We start from the raw sequence: 17,553 nt of genomic DNA, 5'->3' as shown, positions 1-17,553 counted from the left end.
TGATGTTATTTTATATAATAAAATATTAAAAACGTACATTAAAGGAGTCATATAAATAATTCTGAGTTAGCATCTTCTAACTCAGAAAATGTGAAAAAGTTTGTTTTGGTGGGCCTTTCCCTGCAAGCATGTGAGATCTGGTAGTGATGTAAAAACCAGATCTTATTGTAATGTTACCAGCCATTAATCTAAATCACAATTCCCCCCACCGTGTTGTCTTCACAAGCGACTGCGGTGTATGTGATGCAATGGCTAAAGTTCGTGGACAACACTTGGCAATGTAGTCGCTGCACAGAGTCCCAACCTCGGATGACACAGGAGTGAATTTATTTTATTTTTGGTGTAAATCCATCAGAAATAATAAGTGAAAACCTGCTTTTTTGTGCGAATCACTTCAAGCCGGAGTGCCTTATCAACCTGGGACAATACAAGCAGGGTTAGCTTCCTCAAGAGGGATCGAAACCAACTGAACGAGACAAAGTAAGTAATATCTATCAACAGTCTGAATTGAATTGAACAGTCCTTTAAAAGTTTGAGTAATAGGGAGCCGCAGAGATGACGTGTTTTTGTAGGCCAACCCGGAACTCATCACCCACAAAGCATCCGACAACTCTTTCAAACTTTCTTCAAAATGTGTTCCCTCTTAAGTAATTACTCCATGAATGAATCTGCATCTACGTTTCCATTTGTTAATAGCGAGAATTACCCTACTAATCCTACTGTGATACTAAAGCCACATGCGATGTGCATTATCAAACATAAATGTGATCAATTTCGACTTCTTGTTGACTTTCAGAGGAACAATATGGAAACGCTGGCCGAAAATGTCAGCACAGATCTTTAAAAATGTACAAACCGGCAGCACCACCGAAGGAGAAAACAGAGTAAATCTCCAGGCTGAAGGCACACAACTGAGGATACAGAAATTGACATTTTAAAAGAGGACATTGTGTCCCCCTGATAATCACAACAGAGACTCTGGTTGAAGGAAATAGAGTTACAGTCTGATCTTGAACACCAGTTGTCATCTCACGCCCGTGGATACATGAACAGAGACTGTTGGGCAACGTTCAGAAAATGTCAAACTCTATTTTTTTTCCGTGCTGTTGAGCTGATAATAATTGTTCTCATAGTAAAGCAGAGGCTGCGGTGCTCAGAGGTGATTTGGGTTTTGCCAGGCAGATGTCACTGATGTCGAAAGTAGATTCTGAGCTGCATGAGTTCACCGTGTTCTTCTCCACGGGGTCATCTAATCCCAAACACCGGATACTAACACTGCAAACACACAAAGTGTATTGTACGCTTTCAAAAACAAATTCAAAAGCAACTGTTTTATTATGCAACATTATTATGGCATTTCTTTATCAAATATGAGACTTATTTCAAAAGATCCAAATGAATTTGTTTCATAATAAAGAGACTTTTGTGTTTTCATCAAGAGGTACGGCCTTCCTTAGCCTGCCTTGTGTTTTAACCATTCTTTTGTAAAAATGAAATAAAAAGCATCTGTCCTTATTTTATCGAGGTCTATTGTAAAGTACTGTTCACACTGTTTACTCGATCTACATTTTTTAAATCACACTTATTAGACTAATAAACTATTAAAAGTTTGTTTCGTTGTGGGTTTGTGTTGTTTATGAAGTTATTTTGTGTGTCGGTGAGGGAGAATCTAATGTTCTTCCCTCAGTTACTTTTAAGTAACCTAAAAAGACAAAACAGTTTCAAATAAGTAAACATACAGGTTTTTTGTTATTATAGTTATTGGATGGCGTGGAGCCGCTTGTATAGATGTGATGATGTTTTGCATGAGATTTAAAGGTGTTTGGATGCGTTGACCTGCTGTGAGATGCTGTAGAGATCAACATGTTCCAGCTGAGAGAGGACAGAAGGTGATCAGCAGTGTTTCTCTTATCTCTGGAGTTACAGATGGATGTGTTGTCTGAAAATGGGATCTGAGGTTCCGGTTTTCTGTATCAGACAGAAAGAATTCAGAATTTGGTGATAATCACACCTCATACTAGTTTGGATAATTTCCTTTCATAAAAAAGGTCAAAGTTCATCAAGGGTTCATCATCAGCTTGAATACACTTACTTTTCACAACCACTTACGAGACAAAAAAACTGTGATCGGTCCTTTAAAAGCCAACATCAGCAACTGCTAAATGAAATTAATCTTCCGATCCAAAAATTTCCCGCTGCAGTTTCCTTTGGCTGCCTAGCGGATGCCAATAAATGCTGTTTTGCAACATCTTTAGTAATTGCTTTTCATTTCCCTGATGGGTTCACACAGTCCTTCCAAAATGGGCATCTCTGCCATTAGGAATAATATATGCTTATGAAAAGCCTTTTGAAAGATTTCCCAACATTGGCCGTTCATTGCCACACCCAAACATCAAACTGAATCAATGGTGCCATCTGCTGACTACTTTGAGCTTTTACAGCTTTATTTTCTTTGTTAACACAATCTACAAAAACAATATAACTATAGCTTTCATTTTGAAAAGGATGAAAACTCGACCGTGACTCCTTCACGGGGATCTGATCTTTCCAACGGTGATCACAAACGCTAAAGCTGAATCACAATCAGACTGGCAAATTGGTCTCACTGATTCAAAAGAACCGACACATAAAACGGTTCGCTCATTTAACCTGGATTAACATTTTAATTTAAACACAAACTGTACAATATATCATATATTGGTATTAACACCATGCAAAACATTTAACCTTGTCAAACATCACCCTATCTTCAAACGATATTTCTCACCAAAACATGGATTGTTTCATAAAAAACTTTTATTAGAAGGTTCTGCGTAACTGTTGGTATTAGAGAGCATTTGAGACACTTCTAGGTCCCAGTCTGTATCTTTACTTATTCTTCATGCAAGTGTGAGTACTTTTATAAAGATAGACAGTAATGTTTTTGCAGACATACGTAGAACGCCACATTGGCCGCCGAATCACCCATCAACGCCAGCTGACAGCCAGACGGCAAGCTGTCATTTCCATTGGTTTCCGCTAGTAATGTACAAATGATTCAGTTCACAACACACATCTGTGATTTGTGAACAAAAAACTATTTATTCCAGATAAAACACACTTTTGCCCACAAACAAGAACAACTACAGCTGTACAGAGGTCAGCGGCGAGCTGGTTTTGGCATGATAAAGACTTTAACAGGTTTGCTGAGGTGGATTGTGCCCTCGATGGAGCTCTCGCTGGTGGGGAGCCCGTCCATGCTGTCGTTCCACGCAGGTTTAGATGCAGATAGTTTACTGCTGCTGGAGCTGTAGGCCAGAAGCAATCGGACCTCAATCTGACATGGCTCTGGGAAGAAAAATACAGTGAAATTAAACCAAACAGCGTAAACGATGCCCGATCTCAACGGTCCATTCTGGGTGGCATAGCGGTTAATTGTGCAGAATACATAATGTGTATTAAAAAGGTCCATTTGGAGTCGTGTTGACTCACCTGTCCAGGCAGAATGAGAGAGATAAACCTGTGTGACCAGTCGCACCCGTCCAGGTCCCGGGGTTCTGAAATCTCCAGGTTTGGGGTGGATTATATGGGACTGTCCATCCGGATACAGAACCTGCAGGGAGTGAAAGAAACAGTAAAATGTGTCGTCACAAGCATTAAATACAATTCAAGCTTCCTAAATGAGCTGAAGGACTCTGACCTGAACTTTGACTGTTGTCTGTGGATCCTGCACATGTTCAAGAGTAGCATCGATATCTAACGCTACCACCAGACCAGAAGTGAATCTTAAAGGATTGTCTGATTCTCCCGTCGGCTCAATTATCGTTGCAGATGCCCTGTGGATCTAAAATAAACCAAAATAAAATGGAAACATTGATATATCCTAGCATTTGACAGTCTAAATTTTGGCAAGAAAGGTGCTTTAAGAATATGCAAACCTGCTCGGGTAGTTTGAGATGAATGAATCTGCTTTGGCGCAGGGTGGTCTGGAGGATTTTAACAAGATCGGCAGGTTTACAGGCCACCAGTCTGGGCATCAACTCCAAGAGTTTCTCCACAAAACTATCCTGGAAATGTGGCATTTCCGTCACGAAGAGCCTGAAGAGAGGAAAGCTCAGAAGTTTAGAACAAGTTTTGATGCATTACAGCACAGCTTCTCCAAGAAAGTTACAAGTTTTTCACCTTTGAAACGACTCCACGTCTTGTAAGAATTTCTCACAAACACCCAGAACACGATCAACCCTGTTATGAGAAGAAGAGAGGGGATCAGCTTTGCTTCTTTGAGATGTTTTTTGTGTTAGAATGTGTTTGCGAGAGAGCGCTGACCCTCGTTTGGATCGGGCCGTGAGGATGACCTGTAACGCTTTCGCCTGCAAACGCACGTTATGGATTGTGGCGATCTGTTGCGTCTCCAGTCCGCTGTACAAGAACTCCAGTTTATACGTCTCGTCCAGGATCTAAAAACAAAGAAACAGCTGGAGTCCGAACGATGGGACACCTCTGCGGTTCGGGTTTGTCCCTGTCGCTCATGCTTACCTGCCGAGCAGCCGCCGAGACGTTAGCATTCTGTTTAAGACACAGAGGCACAGCCATGGTCCATAACTTCTCCTGGAGAGCCTGAGAATAAACAAACGTAAAGGCATATAAATGAATTCATGTGGTGCGAGGTAAATGTAATCCTGGAGTGTCGGCTGTGTGTAGTGGTGTAATATTTGTAGTGACCTTGGTGAGCAGCAATTGGCAGCGGAGGTACGTGGCACAGAAATCTGCAGATCCAGCCAACTCAGTTTGGAGCTCGCCCAGCCGCTGCAGATCTCTGCACGAGAAAAACATTATGTCAACAAACACTTTCCGATAATGACATCACTAAATATAAGAAGTCATTTTTTAAATCAATAAAGATAGAAGTAATCCATGGCCACTTGTGGCGAATTGTTTTCTAACATTAAAAAACGAAACATAATATCAATGGGGGTGTAACGTTACATCATGCTACAAAAAAGAAAGATCATTTTTGTACGATTTTTCTTTAAATTCCTTTACATGTAAATGGTTTAATTTATCTTTTGTAAGTTGTTAATCCAAAATTTCAGAGAAAATTGTTAATAGTTTGTAAAAAAACTTATATCAGTAGCAAATTTTGTCAAACACTGTCATGTTATGGTAATTGCAAAGTCTTATTGTGTATTGTATAGATTCATAAGCCGAACATATAATAGCATATCATTTAAATCAAAGTGATTTACTAAATCGGAATTTAGAGACAAAACCATCAGTTTTATACCTGATCGTGAACTCCAGCAGATCCTGAGCTCCAGGAGACTCCAGATTCTGAAGGGCGCTGACACGAACGATGCTGTCCTGCAGGAAGGTCCGTGCAGACTCCAGACTGCCTAAAGCCACACCTGATGCCTCCAAACCAGCTGTCTGCTTTCTGCCCGGCAGCTGAGAGAAGACAAGAGTTCAAATGAGGAACAAACTCTTTTAAAGGCAAATAATCTGTGAATCTGATTCACTGGACTGAGAGCAGGTTTGCATGCAGGTTTCTCACCCGGAGATGCGGCACCAGGTGGGACAGGCTGTCACGAAGGTAGGCGTAGTGACAGAACGTGTGATCTGAGAACAGCGCAGGCATTGTGGGACAGGATTTGGCTGCGTTGAAGACCAGCACTAATACAGCGATGTCTAAACAAACACGACTCAGGAAAAATGAACAACAACTGAATAGACACCTCAACATCTAAATGCACTGAACACTACCAATAAAACTTCAAGAGTTTGAAACCTTTGACAGGTTATGTTTTTTAAAATCTTTAGAGTCTGCCGTCATGTCAGATGTGCAGGATACAGGCAGGGTCGTCCATGTCTGGTTCAGGGGTGTCAAAATACGGGTGGGTGCTCAGAAGTTCCGGGACGATGGGCAACACCAGTGTTGGGTGTCGAGCACCGAGGAACTTCAGACATCTGACATAAGAGCAACAAAGTCAGCTACACTGAGAAAGATGAAATAAGAGGGAGGAACAAAGAGAAACTCACTTCCAGACGGAGTTGCGGTCGGTCGGGTACTTGCTGAGGTTCTTCAGGAGTTCTAGGAGGGCCAGCTGAATGCAATCTTTGGTGGACGCGTTAGTGTAGCAGAGCAACTCGTGCAGAGCCTCACGGATGTCTCGAGATGAGTCCTGAGATGAACAGACACATTTACAACCTTCACCTAGTGATTTCATAGCAACACAAACTAAACACAACATGCGTTTATAATGCACAAGTCTGCAGCCTGCTCTCGGGTGTTTACGGATCGCCTTTGACCGCTCAAGTACATACATGTTTTGCACTTCTAACAGTTTGATGTATATTAAAGCGCCCTCTGGTGCCGTACCTCCAGTACTGCGAGTACAGTGTCCAGTTGGTCTTCTCTGAGGGTGATGTGAGTGGAGATCTGCCGCAGCGCATGGATGGACTGCAGTCGCACCTCCTCGATTTCATCATTAAACATGTCCACCAGGAAGTCAAGACACTTTTCTGCAAAGCTGGGCGACGACTGGGCTAGCGAACAGAGAGCTTCCACAGCAGCGATGCGCACCTCTGTGACATAACATGCACATCTGAAGACATAGTGGCAACAGGCTGAATATGTCATCGGAGATGTTTTAAAATACATACCGTACATTTCATCCTCCAGCCCGTGAACGAACGCCCCACAGGCTCCGGAGTCGATAAGATTCACACCCGAGGTATCGACTTTCTCTTTGGGAGCATCATCGGCCCAGCGGCGTCCAGATGAGAACTCTCCGGAAGCGTAAAGCTCTTTAGCTCGCTCGTGAGCCGTGCGCTTTCTCTAAAATAGTGCACAGTGCCATTCTTAAAATAAGCGATGCATGTCATATTTGATATTTTAGTATCTCTTTTCATAATTCATTATGTGGTGGCAAGTTAAGGTATGAACAATATTCTGGATCTATCAGACTATTGCAGCACGACTGGAAAGTGTTTCTTAAATGTTTGTCATTGTTTTTGTGTGGAAATACCCTCAGATCTGACATCAGTTTCTTGTCTAAAGTCTGCTCCAGGAAATGAGGACTGACTTGGTGCATAGAGCCCTAAAACGCACATGGACAGAAAAGAAAGATATTCATGACTTAATGTCAAGAAATCACATGTCAAAATGTATGCTTTCACGCTACAAGACTCACCAGCAGTTTAGCAGCTTGCACTCTGACAACCCATGAGCCATCACTGACCATGTGACAGATCTTTCCGAATGAGTCGTCTATAAGTCGGATCTCCTCATTGGACGAGGGGATGGGAACAATACTGTGGGGATACATATGCTCGCATTACACTTTATAATCCTGACAACAGCCTACTTACTTGAATTTAAATAAAGTTTGTCCTAGCAAAATAATAAAACGGCAGAAAAGTGACTGCCGGTACTTCACAGTTTGGATTTCACCCTAACAAGATGCATCCAATTGAGTGTGTGGATGAGAGAGAAATGTAATAATAGGAGATGGTTGAGAAGCATGTGCATAGAAAACACAGCATAAGGTTTGAAGCACTGTCTTTACACAACACCACTCCGAGTGAAAACTGCACCTCTACCTTTCAGGGTAAAGCTGACTCAGAACCCAAACCATCTGCACTGCTGCGGAGCGAACCTGCTCATAATCATCATTTAAGAGCTTACAGGCCTGACAGAGAGGGGACAACACACAGTCATGGATTAATACCTTCTATAAGACATTTCTTTGGGGATTTTAAAAGTGGTTGATATGTAAAACCTAGTTAGACACAATATTCAATGACCGGTCATTCAATAAAGTCTGACCACACGATCAGGCCTTTTAATAGAATTATATAACTATGACAACTAGCACTGGTGGCCTGTGAAAACAGTAAATTATGCAATGGTGGTGATCATACCAAATTTTTTTTACAAAAACTGCGATTTAAGTATTCCAAAGGGCAGTGCAAAACGTTTAAGGGAGTTTCTTTTTACCTGGTTATAAATATTCTGTTGAATTTGCATTCCTCTTTCATGTAGCTGCAGCTGCAAAAACACAAATCTTGAGTAAATCAAAGCATGACGTAATGAAGTTTATCCAGCATGATATCGCGGAGAGTTAGGCGTAATGTACCATTGCTTTGATGGCGGCAGTGCGGACGCGAGGGTCCTGGTCCTGAAAGTAGTCGCTGATGACACTCTGCACATCTCGTACGTGTGACGTCTGCCCTGCTGGTCCTGGATCAGTCTCTTTAGTGAGGGGTTTATCTACCGTTCCTAGACAACCTAAGAGCTGCAGACACTTGTTCCTCACCCCAAAATATGTGCTTGACAGATGCTGAGAAGACATTTGCAAAGTCAAATAACCATGTTCCAGAAAGTTCAAAGTCTGTCTGTGCATGACAACACACAAGGCAGGAACGTAAATGATATTCCCACCTTGCACGCTACATCAATAAGTCTCTGAATAACTGCGGTTTTGTCTAGGAGTTGATTTCCAATGATCAGCAGAGTGTCCAACAGCTGAGCCAACACCTGATGAGACTCTGAATCACAGAGAAATAAACATTAGGAATCATTTACGAAAAGAAGACGATGTTTATGTTTATTACACTTTGAAAAAGTATCAAGATTAAAGGCATACTTTCGTTGTTGAGAGTGTTGACAGCATCGTCTACTATGCAGTCTGGAGAGAAGCCCTGTGTCTTTGAAAGTAAACCCAGCAGAGATGCAATCTTCAACCTGACGGAATTATCAGACTCCTGGATACCACAAAAACAGGTTGACACAATTTATGAAACACTTTGTAAATGTATCACGTGACATGGTCGTTGTGACGCTTCACCTTGTAATAATGCTCCAGCAATATGCGCACCACCCCCTCCACGCTCTCGGCCTCCACCGGCTTGCGTGCAAAACTCAGGAGATGCTGCAGGGCGTCTGTGGGGCTGCTGGCTTTACACAGATCCACATGAAGAGCTGCTGATTTACTGGGTTTGGTCAGACGAAGCTTCTTCGCGGGCACCTCTGCTAGAGACACCTGCTGTATTGAAATCAACAGAAACACAACACAAACAATGTGTTACTTCCAATCAAAGAGTGCAGAACAGTACTCTACTCTCAGCCAGTCTTGTCTCATTATTCCAAGGTTACCGGAGCGGGCAGGACGCAATCCATACCCAGACCTGACAAATGCTGTGATGATGATAGAGCTGGACGAAGGACGTGGGGACTCTACAAAACTTCAGCCGCTATAAGATTATTAATGATAATTTTAAATCTAAATTTGTTTTTTATTTTGCCTTGTTGTGCAAGCACTGTCAAGCTTGTGCAGAGGCAGCAGTTTTTGTCAGAGAGGATCTGGAATCCCCTGGTTAGTCCTGGTTTCCCTCTGAGGTTTTTTCTCCTCCAATGGAGATGTGGGTTCCTCGCCACCGTTTGCAAACTGTTTTACACTGTTTGCCTGACCGGGGGGCTGCTAGAATTGTATAGTGTGTCTGATATTTGACCTGTGTTTTGACTTCCATAACCTTTTATGTTTTACTTATAGTCAATGTTTTCTTGTACAGCTGCTTTGTAACAATGAAGTGCTATATAAATAAAGCTGACTTGACTTACGCAATCATGTCAATATACATATATCAATGGTCCACTATACTATACAAATCAGGTTTTGGCTGTCATCTTGACTTTTAAATTGAAAACCAACAGAAAAAAATAATTTGTTTCTGTGTCATAACAATAATTAATAAGCATAAACAGCTGATGAAAACACAATAGACATTCTTATGGCAGAAACTAGAACACAATTATTTTATATGCGTTTTCTTCACTGTGTTCTTTTGGTTCCCATCTGCCGGAAAACATCCCACCGACACAAACCATCAGAGACCATTATAGTTTTAGTTAAAACCAATACAATTCTTATCATAAGCATTAAATCCATTATCATTTCTCCGCTGGTTTCTATTGTTTTTATTCATAAGGGCATTACAGACTACAAATGCATTTGTGCTTACATTCTGTAATTCTTATGAGAATATGTTATTTAATGATATACATGTATGAAAACTCGTGTGTTCACCTGAACTACTTTAGAGAACTCCTCGTAAACGCGTTTCTTAAGATGAGCTGCCATCGCTGCTGTGTTTACGCCACTCCGCCGCTGACATGCGCAGTAAGCGCCTCCTGCGCTCCTTCACGCGACCTGTGCTCAGTGGCGTTCAGAGAACAGCGGGGTCAACAGCGCCACCGCATGGATGGAGGATTGGCAGAAAATGGGACAGCACAATATACACATTTTTTCTGTGCTTGTTTGTTTTTTGTCTGTGACTTTGGTATGTGTTCAGGGTTAATGACGTAAATGACACTGTATTTTCAGTGTAATTTAAATGAAGACAAAATACTCCCATATTTGTAAGTAGCTTTGAATTAAAGGGCCTGCTGAATAAATGTAAATTATATTCAGGAATACAACTATTCAAATAAAAATTCATCAGATGTTTGATTCTTAAATTGCAGTGAGCTAAAGAGGCTGATCAAAGTTTTAATCACGTATAAAACTATGTCAGGGTATAACAATGCACCTTTAAAGGCTGGAATTACACTAATATAACAAAATTCTTCCCAGGTTAAAAAAACAACATATCACACACTGCGGACTTAATTTGTGAAAGTTGCAAAAGTTTTGTAGTGTATTCCAGCCTTAAATGAATAGTTTAACTTCAAAATCCATTTGCTCAGCCTGTTGTCATTTTAATCATATGTCATTTTCTATCTTCTGAAGAATATTGGTAAACAAAAATCGACTTCTTTTGAAATGACACAAAACCAATGCAAGTCAATGGGGACCAATGGTTTTCCCTCACCAACATTTTTCTAAATATCTTTGTTTATGGTCTGCAGAAGAAAGAAAGTCATACAGGTCTGAAATGACCAGAGTGCATGTACTGTGTTTAATGACATAATTTTTATTTTAAGGTGCACTATTCCTTTAACAGAACCAAAAAGATTGCAAAGATTATTATGATGATTAAATGAAGTGGCAATGGGCATTCCAAAGCACACATTCAAAACATTTAACATTGCAGAAATCTATATCATTTTTTACAGTATCAAGATCAACCGGCAGTGATTGAGATATCATTTTATTTCTTTAAGTGATTATTCCTGGAATGTTATTTGATAAGCAGGGACAGTACAACTTAAATCAATATTACACAAGGGAGACCAGTTACAGAAAACAACTCTATTATTCCTGCATGACAGCTTTCTGTCATACTGTTGCTTCTGCTAAAACAAAACAATGGAGTGCTTTGTCACCACCAGCCGGTTGCTTGTTTTCAGAAATAATCGTACAGCTGTATCTGTCTTTTATAAATGTGATCAAACTGAATACTCTTCGAAGGTACGACGTATGCAATACTACTCTATAGGCACTCAGGATAAATATGAAATTATCAGAAACTGCACTTTCAACCGGACCTTTAATTCACTTTTCAAATTCCCATTTCCAGGTCACACTTGGGCTATATTTAGGAGCTCATGTGAATCACCACCATGTGAAAGTCAGTTTATAGAAGAAGTCATAGCTCTTGAAGAGAAACCCTTTGCTGTGTGACTGGATTTTAACATTATATCCTTTGGCTTCTATGTCCAATTTAATGCAATCTAACAGGTCCTCCACTGAAGCTGGAGCTTTCCACGGACCGAAGGTCACCACGGATTCTTTAAGGGCACCAAGACTGTCAATAGCATCTTTGTATCTGACCAAATCATCTTCTGTCTTGACAACACACACAATTATTGTGGAGTACCGTGAGGCGATGGCTTCCGCTCTGGCTACTTTAACAATCACCTCCAGGTTTTCCCGGTAATTAGGCACGCGGGTCAAGAGCTGCTGTCTTCCCACCGCCTCTCCGAAAAACTGCGGTGTCTCCTCAATGGCTTTGACCAGAGGTTTGATGTTGTAGTACAATGCTTCTTTATGCACTTCCTGTAAGTGTTTGGTAGGAAGGTTGTCCGTTCTGAGGTACTCGAGGATATACCCAAAGTGAGTCCCGTCACGATCTATGAAGTAACGACCCTCTGAATCCATCCGAGCTCTGGATAAGCCATTAAACAGGTCTGCCAGTGTGGAGTCTGGGAACTTACGAATGGTCGCAAGAGTTGTGCTGAAGACCTGACCCCCGATATTAAGCTGTACAACCTGAGAATTCTGAAAGCAAAGAATACAAACTTTTATTTTGTTTGAAAACTGCTGATCCATCTTTTGTCAAATCTGATTTAACAGAGAAGTGGGATGGACATTGTTGAAAGATTCTTTAAATGATACATTTAATAAAAAAATGCTGTGCTTAAAAAACACAATTCATCATTAAAAAGCCAACCGCACCTATAAAAACTGTAGTAAATATTCTTGTTAACGTTCATATTTCTATAAGCAAAAGTAAAAAAGCGTAGTATTTAGGAGTTTTACACCAGTTTAGTTTACTTTAGTAAATACTAAAGAGAGAGACACACAAAACACAAATAATAATATACTTATACAGAACTTTAGTCATCTGACACAGGCGCTACATATATATAAACGGTGATTTAAAAACAGGGCTATAATGTTTACATGATAAAACTCCGGTTCATTTACTTAAAGGATGAAGGTTTCTTTGAGAACTAGGTAATATTTGCTTTGAAGGTGGTGCTGCTGCTCTGGAAAAACGCGATCTAGCTCGAAATGAACCAGAACAAAGTGAGAGAATATAATGTTACAATGTGTCAGAAGGTAATAAAACTCAAAGTTTTGTTACAAAGTGACTCATTCGTTGATTTAAACAGTGTATCGCGTAACACGCCAAGAGGAAAACAAAACAGCTGTTACGACAAACGGACAATCACGAAAACATTATCACTACAGTAACATCGGTCTTAAAGTTACATGTCTTACCGACTTTACAGGAGATGTGGACTGTTTTCCAGTTGATTTACAGTCTGGTAAACTCATGATGTGTTGTTTAAACGTCAGCTCGTCACACAGTTCAGACATCAGCAGGTGTGTGTGTGTAACTTTTGTAAGACCCACCCATGACACACACACACACACACACACACACACACACACAGGTAGAGCAGCACCACACTGACAAACTTCATTTATCTTCTAAATAACGACTTCAGATTAGTTTTATTAGTTTTTATTCTCTAAAACCTATACAAAACGTACAACCATGCTAACCTGTTGTTTAAAACAATGACGGTTCATGTTATGTTCACTTCAGAGCACTTTCGGCAAGGTCCATAAATCTGAGTATCGCGTTTAGTTCTAGGTTTATATTACACTGAATGAAACCTCTCTATAGCATTTTGAGCAGTGTTGTGTATCATGAGGGGAGGGCTTTTAAAATACAGGCTTACCTTGTAAGGTTATTTATTCACTCATTGTTAAGAATTTTCATTTTGGATAAACTATCCATAAAGCAGCACCATTATTTATACCATGTGTCCAGATATGACACACCTAACCAGTCAGCAGGAGGTAAAATAGATTTCGAAATTCGCATTTCTCCAAGTTCACAGGCATTCTGAAACATTAGCTAATAACTGCAATATTAAGATTTAGATCTTAGGCATAAGATTTCACACAAATGTGTTTAAAACTACTAAACTCCACTTTTAATACAATAAATTACATTGGTTGTAATGCAACAAAGTTTAAAATAAGTCAACACACGCACAATTGTTTTTTACCCCATTTATTTATTTTTTATACAGAAAAGTGTAGAACTTCCATCAGTGTCTCCTGAACCTGTTAGGAAGACAAACATCTGGTTAGAACAACAAAGCTGGCAAACATGAATCAGTCATGCAACAGGAAAATGATAAACCTTCTCAGACAAATGCCTCGATGTCTTCAAACTAAGAGGACACATATCTCTGAAGAACTAAAGCCAGAGGCACAAAACGTGACCCTGACATCAGAAATCCTCAGAGACGGGCCCTCATCTGTCTCGTCATCGTATCATCACTGAAGGGAATGCGAACATCAGGTGACCCTAATATAGCGACTGAGCCCAATAGTTGTTTACGGCACAACTAACTTGGTCCATAACTAGTCCCCTAAATGGTGCTTAATGATTATACCAGTTTATGCAGTCGGCACTGGAGTTCCCGGTGGCATAGGGGGAACATCAGGCTTGGCTCCCTTCTGTTCAGAAATTGGGGTGGTGGGAAGAACCTCATCTTTGGGCTCCACAATGCTGACATGGTCAGGAAGGGGCTTCTTGGGGCCGATCTTACCGCTGGGGTCCCAGGGCAGCATGATTTTAACCTTGATTCCAAGCACACCTGTGAACAGATAGATGACAAATTATTAGTATTATTCTAATCAAAATACATTTAACAGTGAATTGACAATCTGTTGTGACTATTAAAAGCTACAGCAGCCTATTCAAGCTCTCACAAGTTTTAGATCTAGACTCATGTATATACAAACACTACATTCAGACGCCTTCTCAGTCTAACGCTTCTATATCTTCACACTTATGAAGAATCAAAGACAGATGTACAGAAATTAAACTAGACTCTTTTGAAACTATCAAATTCTGGTGTATTTTATCATCACTGAAGGAAGATTTTTTTGATGCCACTGACACTTCTATATCAAGACTGAAGTATGGTTCTTTTGTACGCATAAGCAAGGGAAACAGCTTTCAGAGCGTGTGCGGTGAATTTCGTCATCAGAGTAGTACGCACGCAGTCAGAATTAAGTTACCTCAGTGTGCGCAGGTCGCACATTCCATTTCTTGCAGAGATTAGTTTAAACACCAGGTGGCAAATGTCGATTCAATGCAGTAGAAAAGCCTGACCCCTGCAGGCCCGGAGATCTCAATGTGCGAAAAACCATACTTTGCAAGGCTGTGCGTTCAGCTGAACACATATACGCTTGCGTGCATGTAAAAATGTACTAAGCGTACCACATGCATCAGGTGTAGGCGGATACAAACCAATAATTGTTGTGAACATGAGATCAAACCAGCCAAGACACACCAAAATGAGAAAATGCACACACAACAAGTGACAACAGACCCTTCTCAGACAAATGCCTCGATGTCTTCAAACTAAAAGAACACACACCTCTGAGGAACTAAAGCCAGAGGCACAAAACGTGACCCTGACATCAGAAATCCTCAGAGATGGGCCCTCATCTGTCTCGTCATCGTATCATCACTGAAGGGAATGTGACCTTAACACCACAACAGGAGCCCACCAGTATAAAATAAGGCACCTGCAAACTGGTCAATCAACAGCTGACTGCTCTTGCCAGCTTAGAGATAAATGAAAGTTTTTTTTTTTTTACAGTTACTCACCCTGTCTGAGCAGTACGTGACGGACAGCCGTATCAACGTAGTAGTTAACAGGGTCTCCGCTGTGAATCATCAGGCCGTCCACAAACTTCATGGACTTGGCTCTCTGACCTCTCAGCTTACCAGAGACAACAACTTCACAACCCCTGGCTCCGCTCTCCATGATGAAACGCAGCACACCATAGCAGGCCCTGGAGAGAGAACAAACACAATATAGAACTACAAATGCAAAGCAAACCGGATTCAGCTTCATAACATAAAACAACATTGCTCGCTTTCTACCCTTCTCAGACAAATGCCTCGATGTCTTCAAGCTAAGAGGACTCTCTGCGTTGAGGACCTGCAGCCAGACACACAGAACGTGCACCTGACCCAGAATCCTCAGACAGAAGGGTGCTTTTCCGACTCGTCATCGTATCATCACTGAAGGGAGCTTAAACAGCATTGAAGCAGCCAAGTGCACAGTACGACACTGAAGCATGCTGGGAAAGGAGCTCACCTACGGACAGCCAGACCTCCGAGCAGCTTGTAGCGCAGTGACTCTGCCTGAGCGATGGCACACAGACCACGGGTGGCAACCTTCTCAGCATACAGCTACAAAAACACAATCCAATTAGACCTCAGAGTTGATGACCTAACACAGACTATTTTTGTGGGGTTTCATAGTTTGCTTAGAAAAATACTGAAACAATTTAAGGATTAGAAATGATCTACAGCCATTTTGTTCAAGGTGGACAGCAACCATCCGTAGGACATCAACCTACCTCCACACTTCCCTCGGGGAAGCCGAAGCGCTTCTGAACCACAGCAGTAAGTTCACGAATACGGCGGCCTTTCTCTCCCAGGACATTCTGGGTTCTGAAAGATTCAAATGGGTTAGATACGAGTGTGCATGAACACCTTTCAGTGTGTTCAAGTCCAATTTGAGATTTAAAACGCTCACCTGGTAGCTAGGATGATGATCTCCGTTCTGGTTGGTGTGACACGCACCTCCACGCCAGAGTATCCATCCTCAGCCAGCTCTCGGGTCAGGAACTCATTCAGCTCGGCTTTGAAGACTCCGTCTGATACAAACTATAAAACAGTACACATGAATATAACAAAAGTGACTGACATCTGAATACCCTGACACTGAATCTCCAAGCCACGTTGCCCACGCCAGAAATAAAGTCGTTTTCTACCCCTCTCAGACAAATGCCTCGATGTCTTCAAGCTAAGAGGACTCTCTGCTTTGAGGATCTGCAGCCAGAAGCACAGAACGTGCACCTGACCCAGAATCCTCGAACAGAACCGGTCCTTTTCCGACTCGTCATCGTATCATCACTGAGGGAAATTCACACTGCAGGCACTCTTATGGTTTCCATAAAATATATAAATCCATTCGGTCATGCTAGTTTTAAATCTTTCCTCAACTTAATGCCGAGAAACATCTGAATTGAGACTGACATCTTGATCCCCTGACACGCCAACTACACCCAGAATTGAGAGTAGTTTTCTAACAACAACACTAATGCTAACTTTCAAAAACACATAGAACACTTATTTAATTAGAAGATTATTTTAACTAGCGTTTTGCTCGACCGTGTTATTATGAATCTAGTGCGCGCGGCGCTTGCTTCATCTGCCATGTTTTACTTCAGATTCGCTGACGCCGGAATCCAGATCAATCGCTCTTTACTGCTTTATAAAATCGTCATCTGAACTTTTAAAACCATGAAGAAGAGTCGTTGCAGTTATATACCGCTCAAATTTCTCAACTCTGCCCTTTAATAAGGACGATTTGTGTGAAATTCATACCAACCTTTCTCTTCTTCGAGATTTGCACCGCCATCTTGACGGAGGGCGCAGACAGGAAAGGAATGAAGAGAAAAGCGGAAGTAGATTTATGGCAAAGAATCACTTCCGTATGACCCGATTAGATCATGGGGATTGTAGTCTTAGCTGTCATACCGTTTATATAGTGATATGTCTGCTAAAACGACAGAATTTTGCGTAAATAAATTAAACAAATATAGCATAGCCCATAGATACAAAACCAATGTGTACAAAACTTACAGTAACACACTTACTTTTAAATTAGCATATTGCTATATGTTCTATTTTATGAAAAACATTGTTGTAAAGTTTTATCTTACATTTGTATAATAATCTGTTATAAAAAAAATTATATTTTTATTCTGTGTTAGTGTTATTGGTATGCACAATGGGTCTGAG

At 41.0% G+C, this 17,553-nt stretch overlaps 3 protein-coding genes across 4 annotated transcripts; all 3 read right to left on the bottom strand.

Annotated features, from left to right (window-relative positions):
• Positions 1–311: 311 nt before the first annotated feature.
• On the bottom strand, positions 312–10,195 carry ints4 (integrator complex subunit 4). 2 transcript variants are annotated; one of them, XR_013787214.1, is made up of 24 exons: positions 10,065–10,195; positions 8,826–9,020; positions 8,625–8,742; positions 8,420–8,526; positions 8,115–8,318; positions 7,976–8,026; positions 7,579–7,667; positions 7,170–7,290; positions 7,005–7,076; positions 6,640–6,814; positions 6,356–6,561; positions 6,016–6,158; positions 5,828–5,943; positions 5,531–5,664; positions 5,264–5,424; positions 4,702–4,795; positions 4,516–4,596; positions 4,306–4,436; positions 4,162–4,221; positions 3,918–4,077; positions 3,680–3,823; positions 3,472–3,592; positions 1,837–3,327; positions 312–1,275 (listed from the first exon to the last, which is right to left on the bottom strand). XR_013787214.1 is itself a non-coding variant. In XM_079465893.1 (23 exons), exons 1-23 carry the CDS (start codon positions 10,116–10,118, stop codon positions 3,140–3,142), a joined length of 2,928 nt encoding a protein of 975 aa, XP_079322019.1. In that variant the 5' UTR covers positions 10,119–10,178; the 3' UTR covers positions 2,411–3,139. The 2 variants fall into 2 exon arrangements, 1 of the variants encoding a protein (XP_079322019.1); XM_079465893.1 differs by lacking the exon at positions 312–1,275 and having other exon boundaries at positions 2,411–3,327; positions 8,826–9,023; positions 10,065–10,178.
• Positions 10,196–10,923: 728 nt separating this feature from the next.
• kctd14 (potassium channel tetramerization domain containing 14) lies at positions 10,924–13,059 on the bottom strand. Its single transcript, XM_079465468.1, has 2 exons — positions 12,924–13,059; positions 10,924–12,197 (listed from the first exon to the last, which is right to left on the bottom strand). The coding sequence occupies exons 1-2, from the start codon at positions 13,020–13,022 to the stop codon at positions 11,532–11,534; spliced, it is 765 nt and encodes a 254-aa protein (XP_079321594.1). The 5' UTR covers positions 13,023–13,059; the 3' UTR covers positions 10,924–11,531.
• A 653-nt stretch (positions 13,060–13,712) lies between these two features.
• On the bottom strand, positions 13,713–17,278 carry rps3 (ribosomal protein S3). The gene is made up of 7 exons (XM_079466474.1): positions 17,141–17,278; positions 16,283–16,413; positions 16,104–16,197; positions 15,839–15,933; positions 15,343–15,530; positions 14,117–14,320; positions 13,713–13,781 (listed from the first exon to the last, which is right to left on the bottom strand). Exons 1-6 carry the CDS (start codon positions 17,168–17,170, stop codon positions 14,121–14,123), a joined length of 738 nt encoding a protein of 245 aa, XP_079322600.1. The 5' UTR covers positions 17,171–17,278; the 3' UTR covers positions 13,713–13,781; positions 14,117–14,120.
• Positions 17,279–17,553: the final 275 nt, after the last annotated feature.

Source organism: Barbatula barbatula, assembly GCF_947034865.1.
Source record: "Barbatula barbatula genome assembly, chromosome: 10".
Taxonomy (NCBI): Eukaryota; Metazoa; Chordata; class Actinopteri; order Cypriniformes; family Nemacheilidae; genus Barbatula; species Barbatula barbatula.
This window is presented reverse-complemented; position numbering and strand designations above follow the sequence as displayed.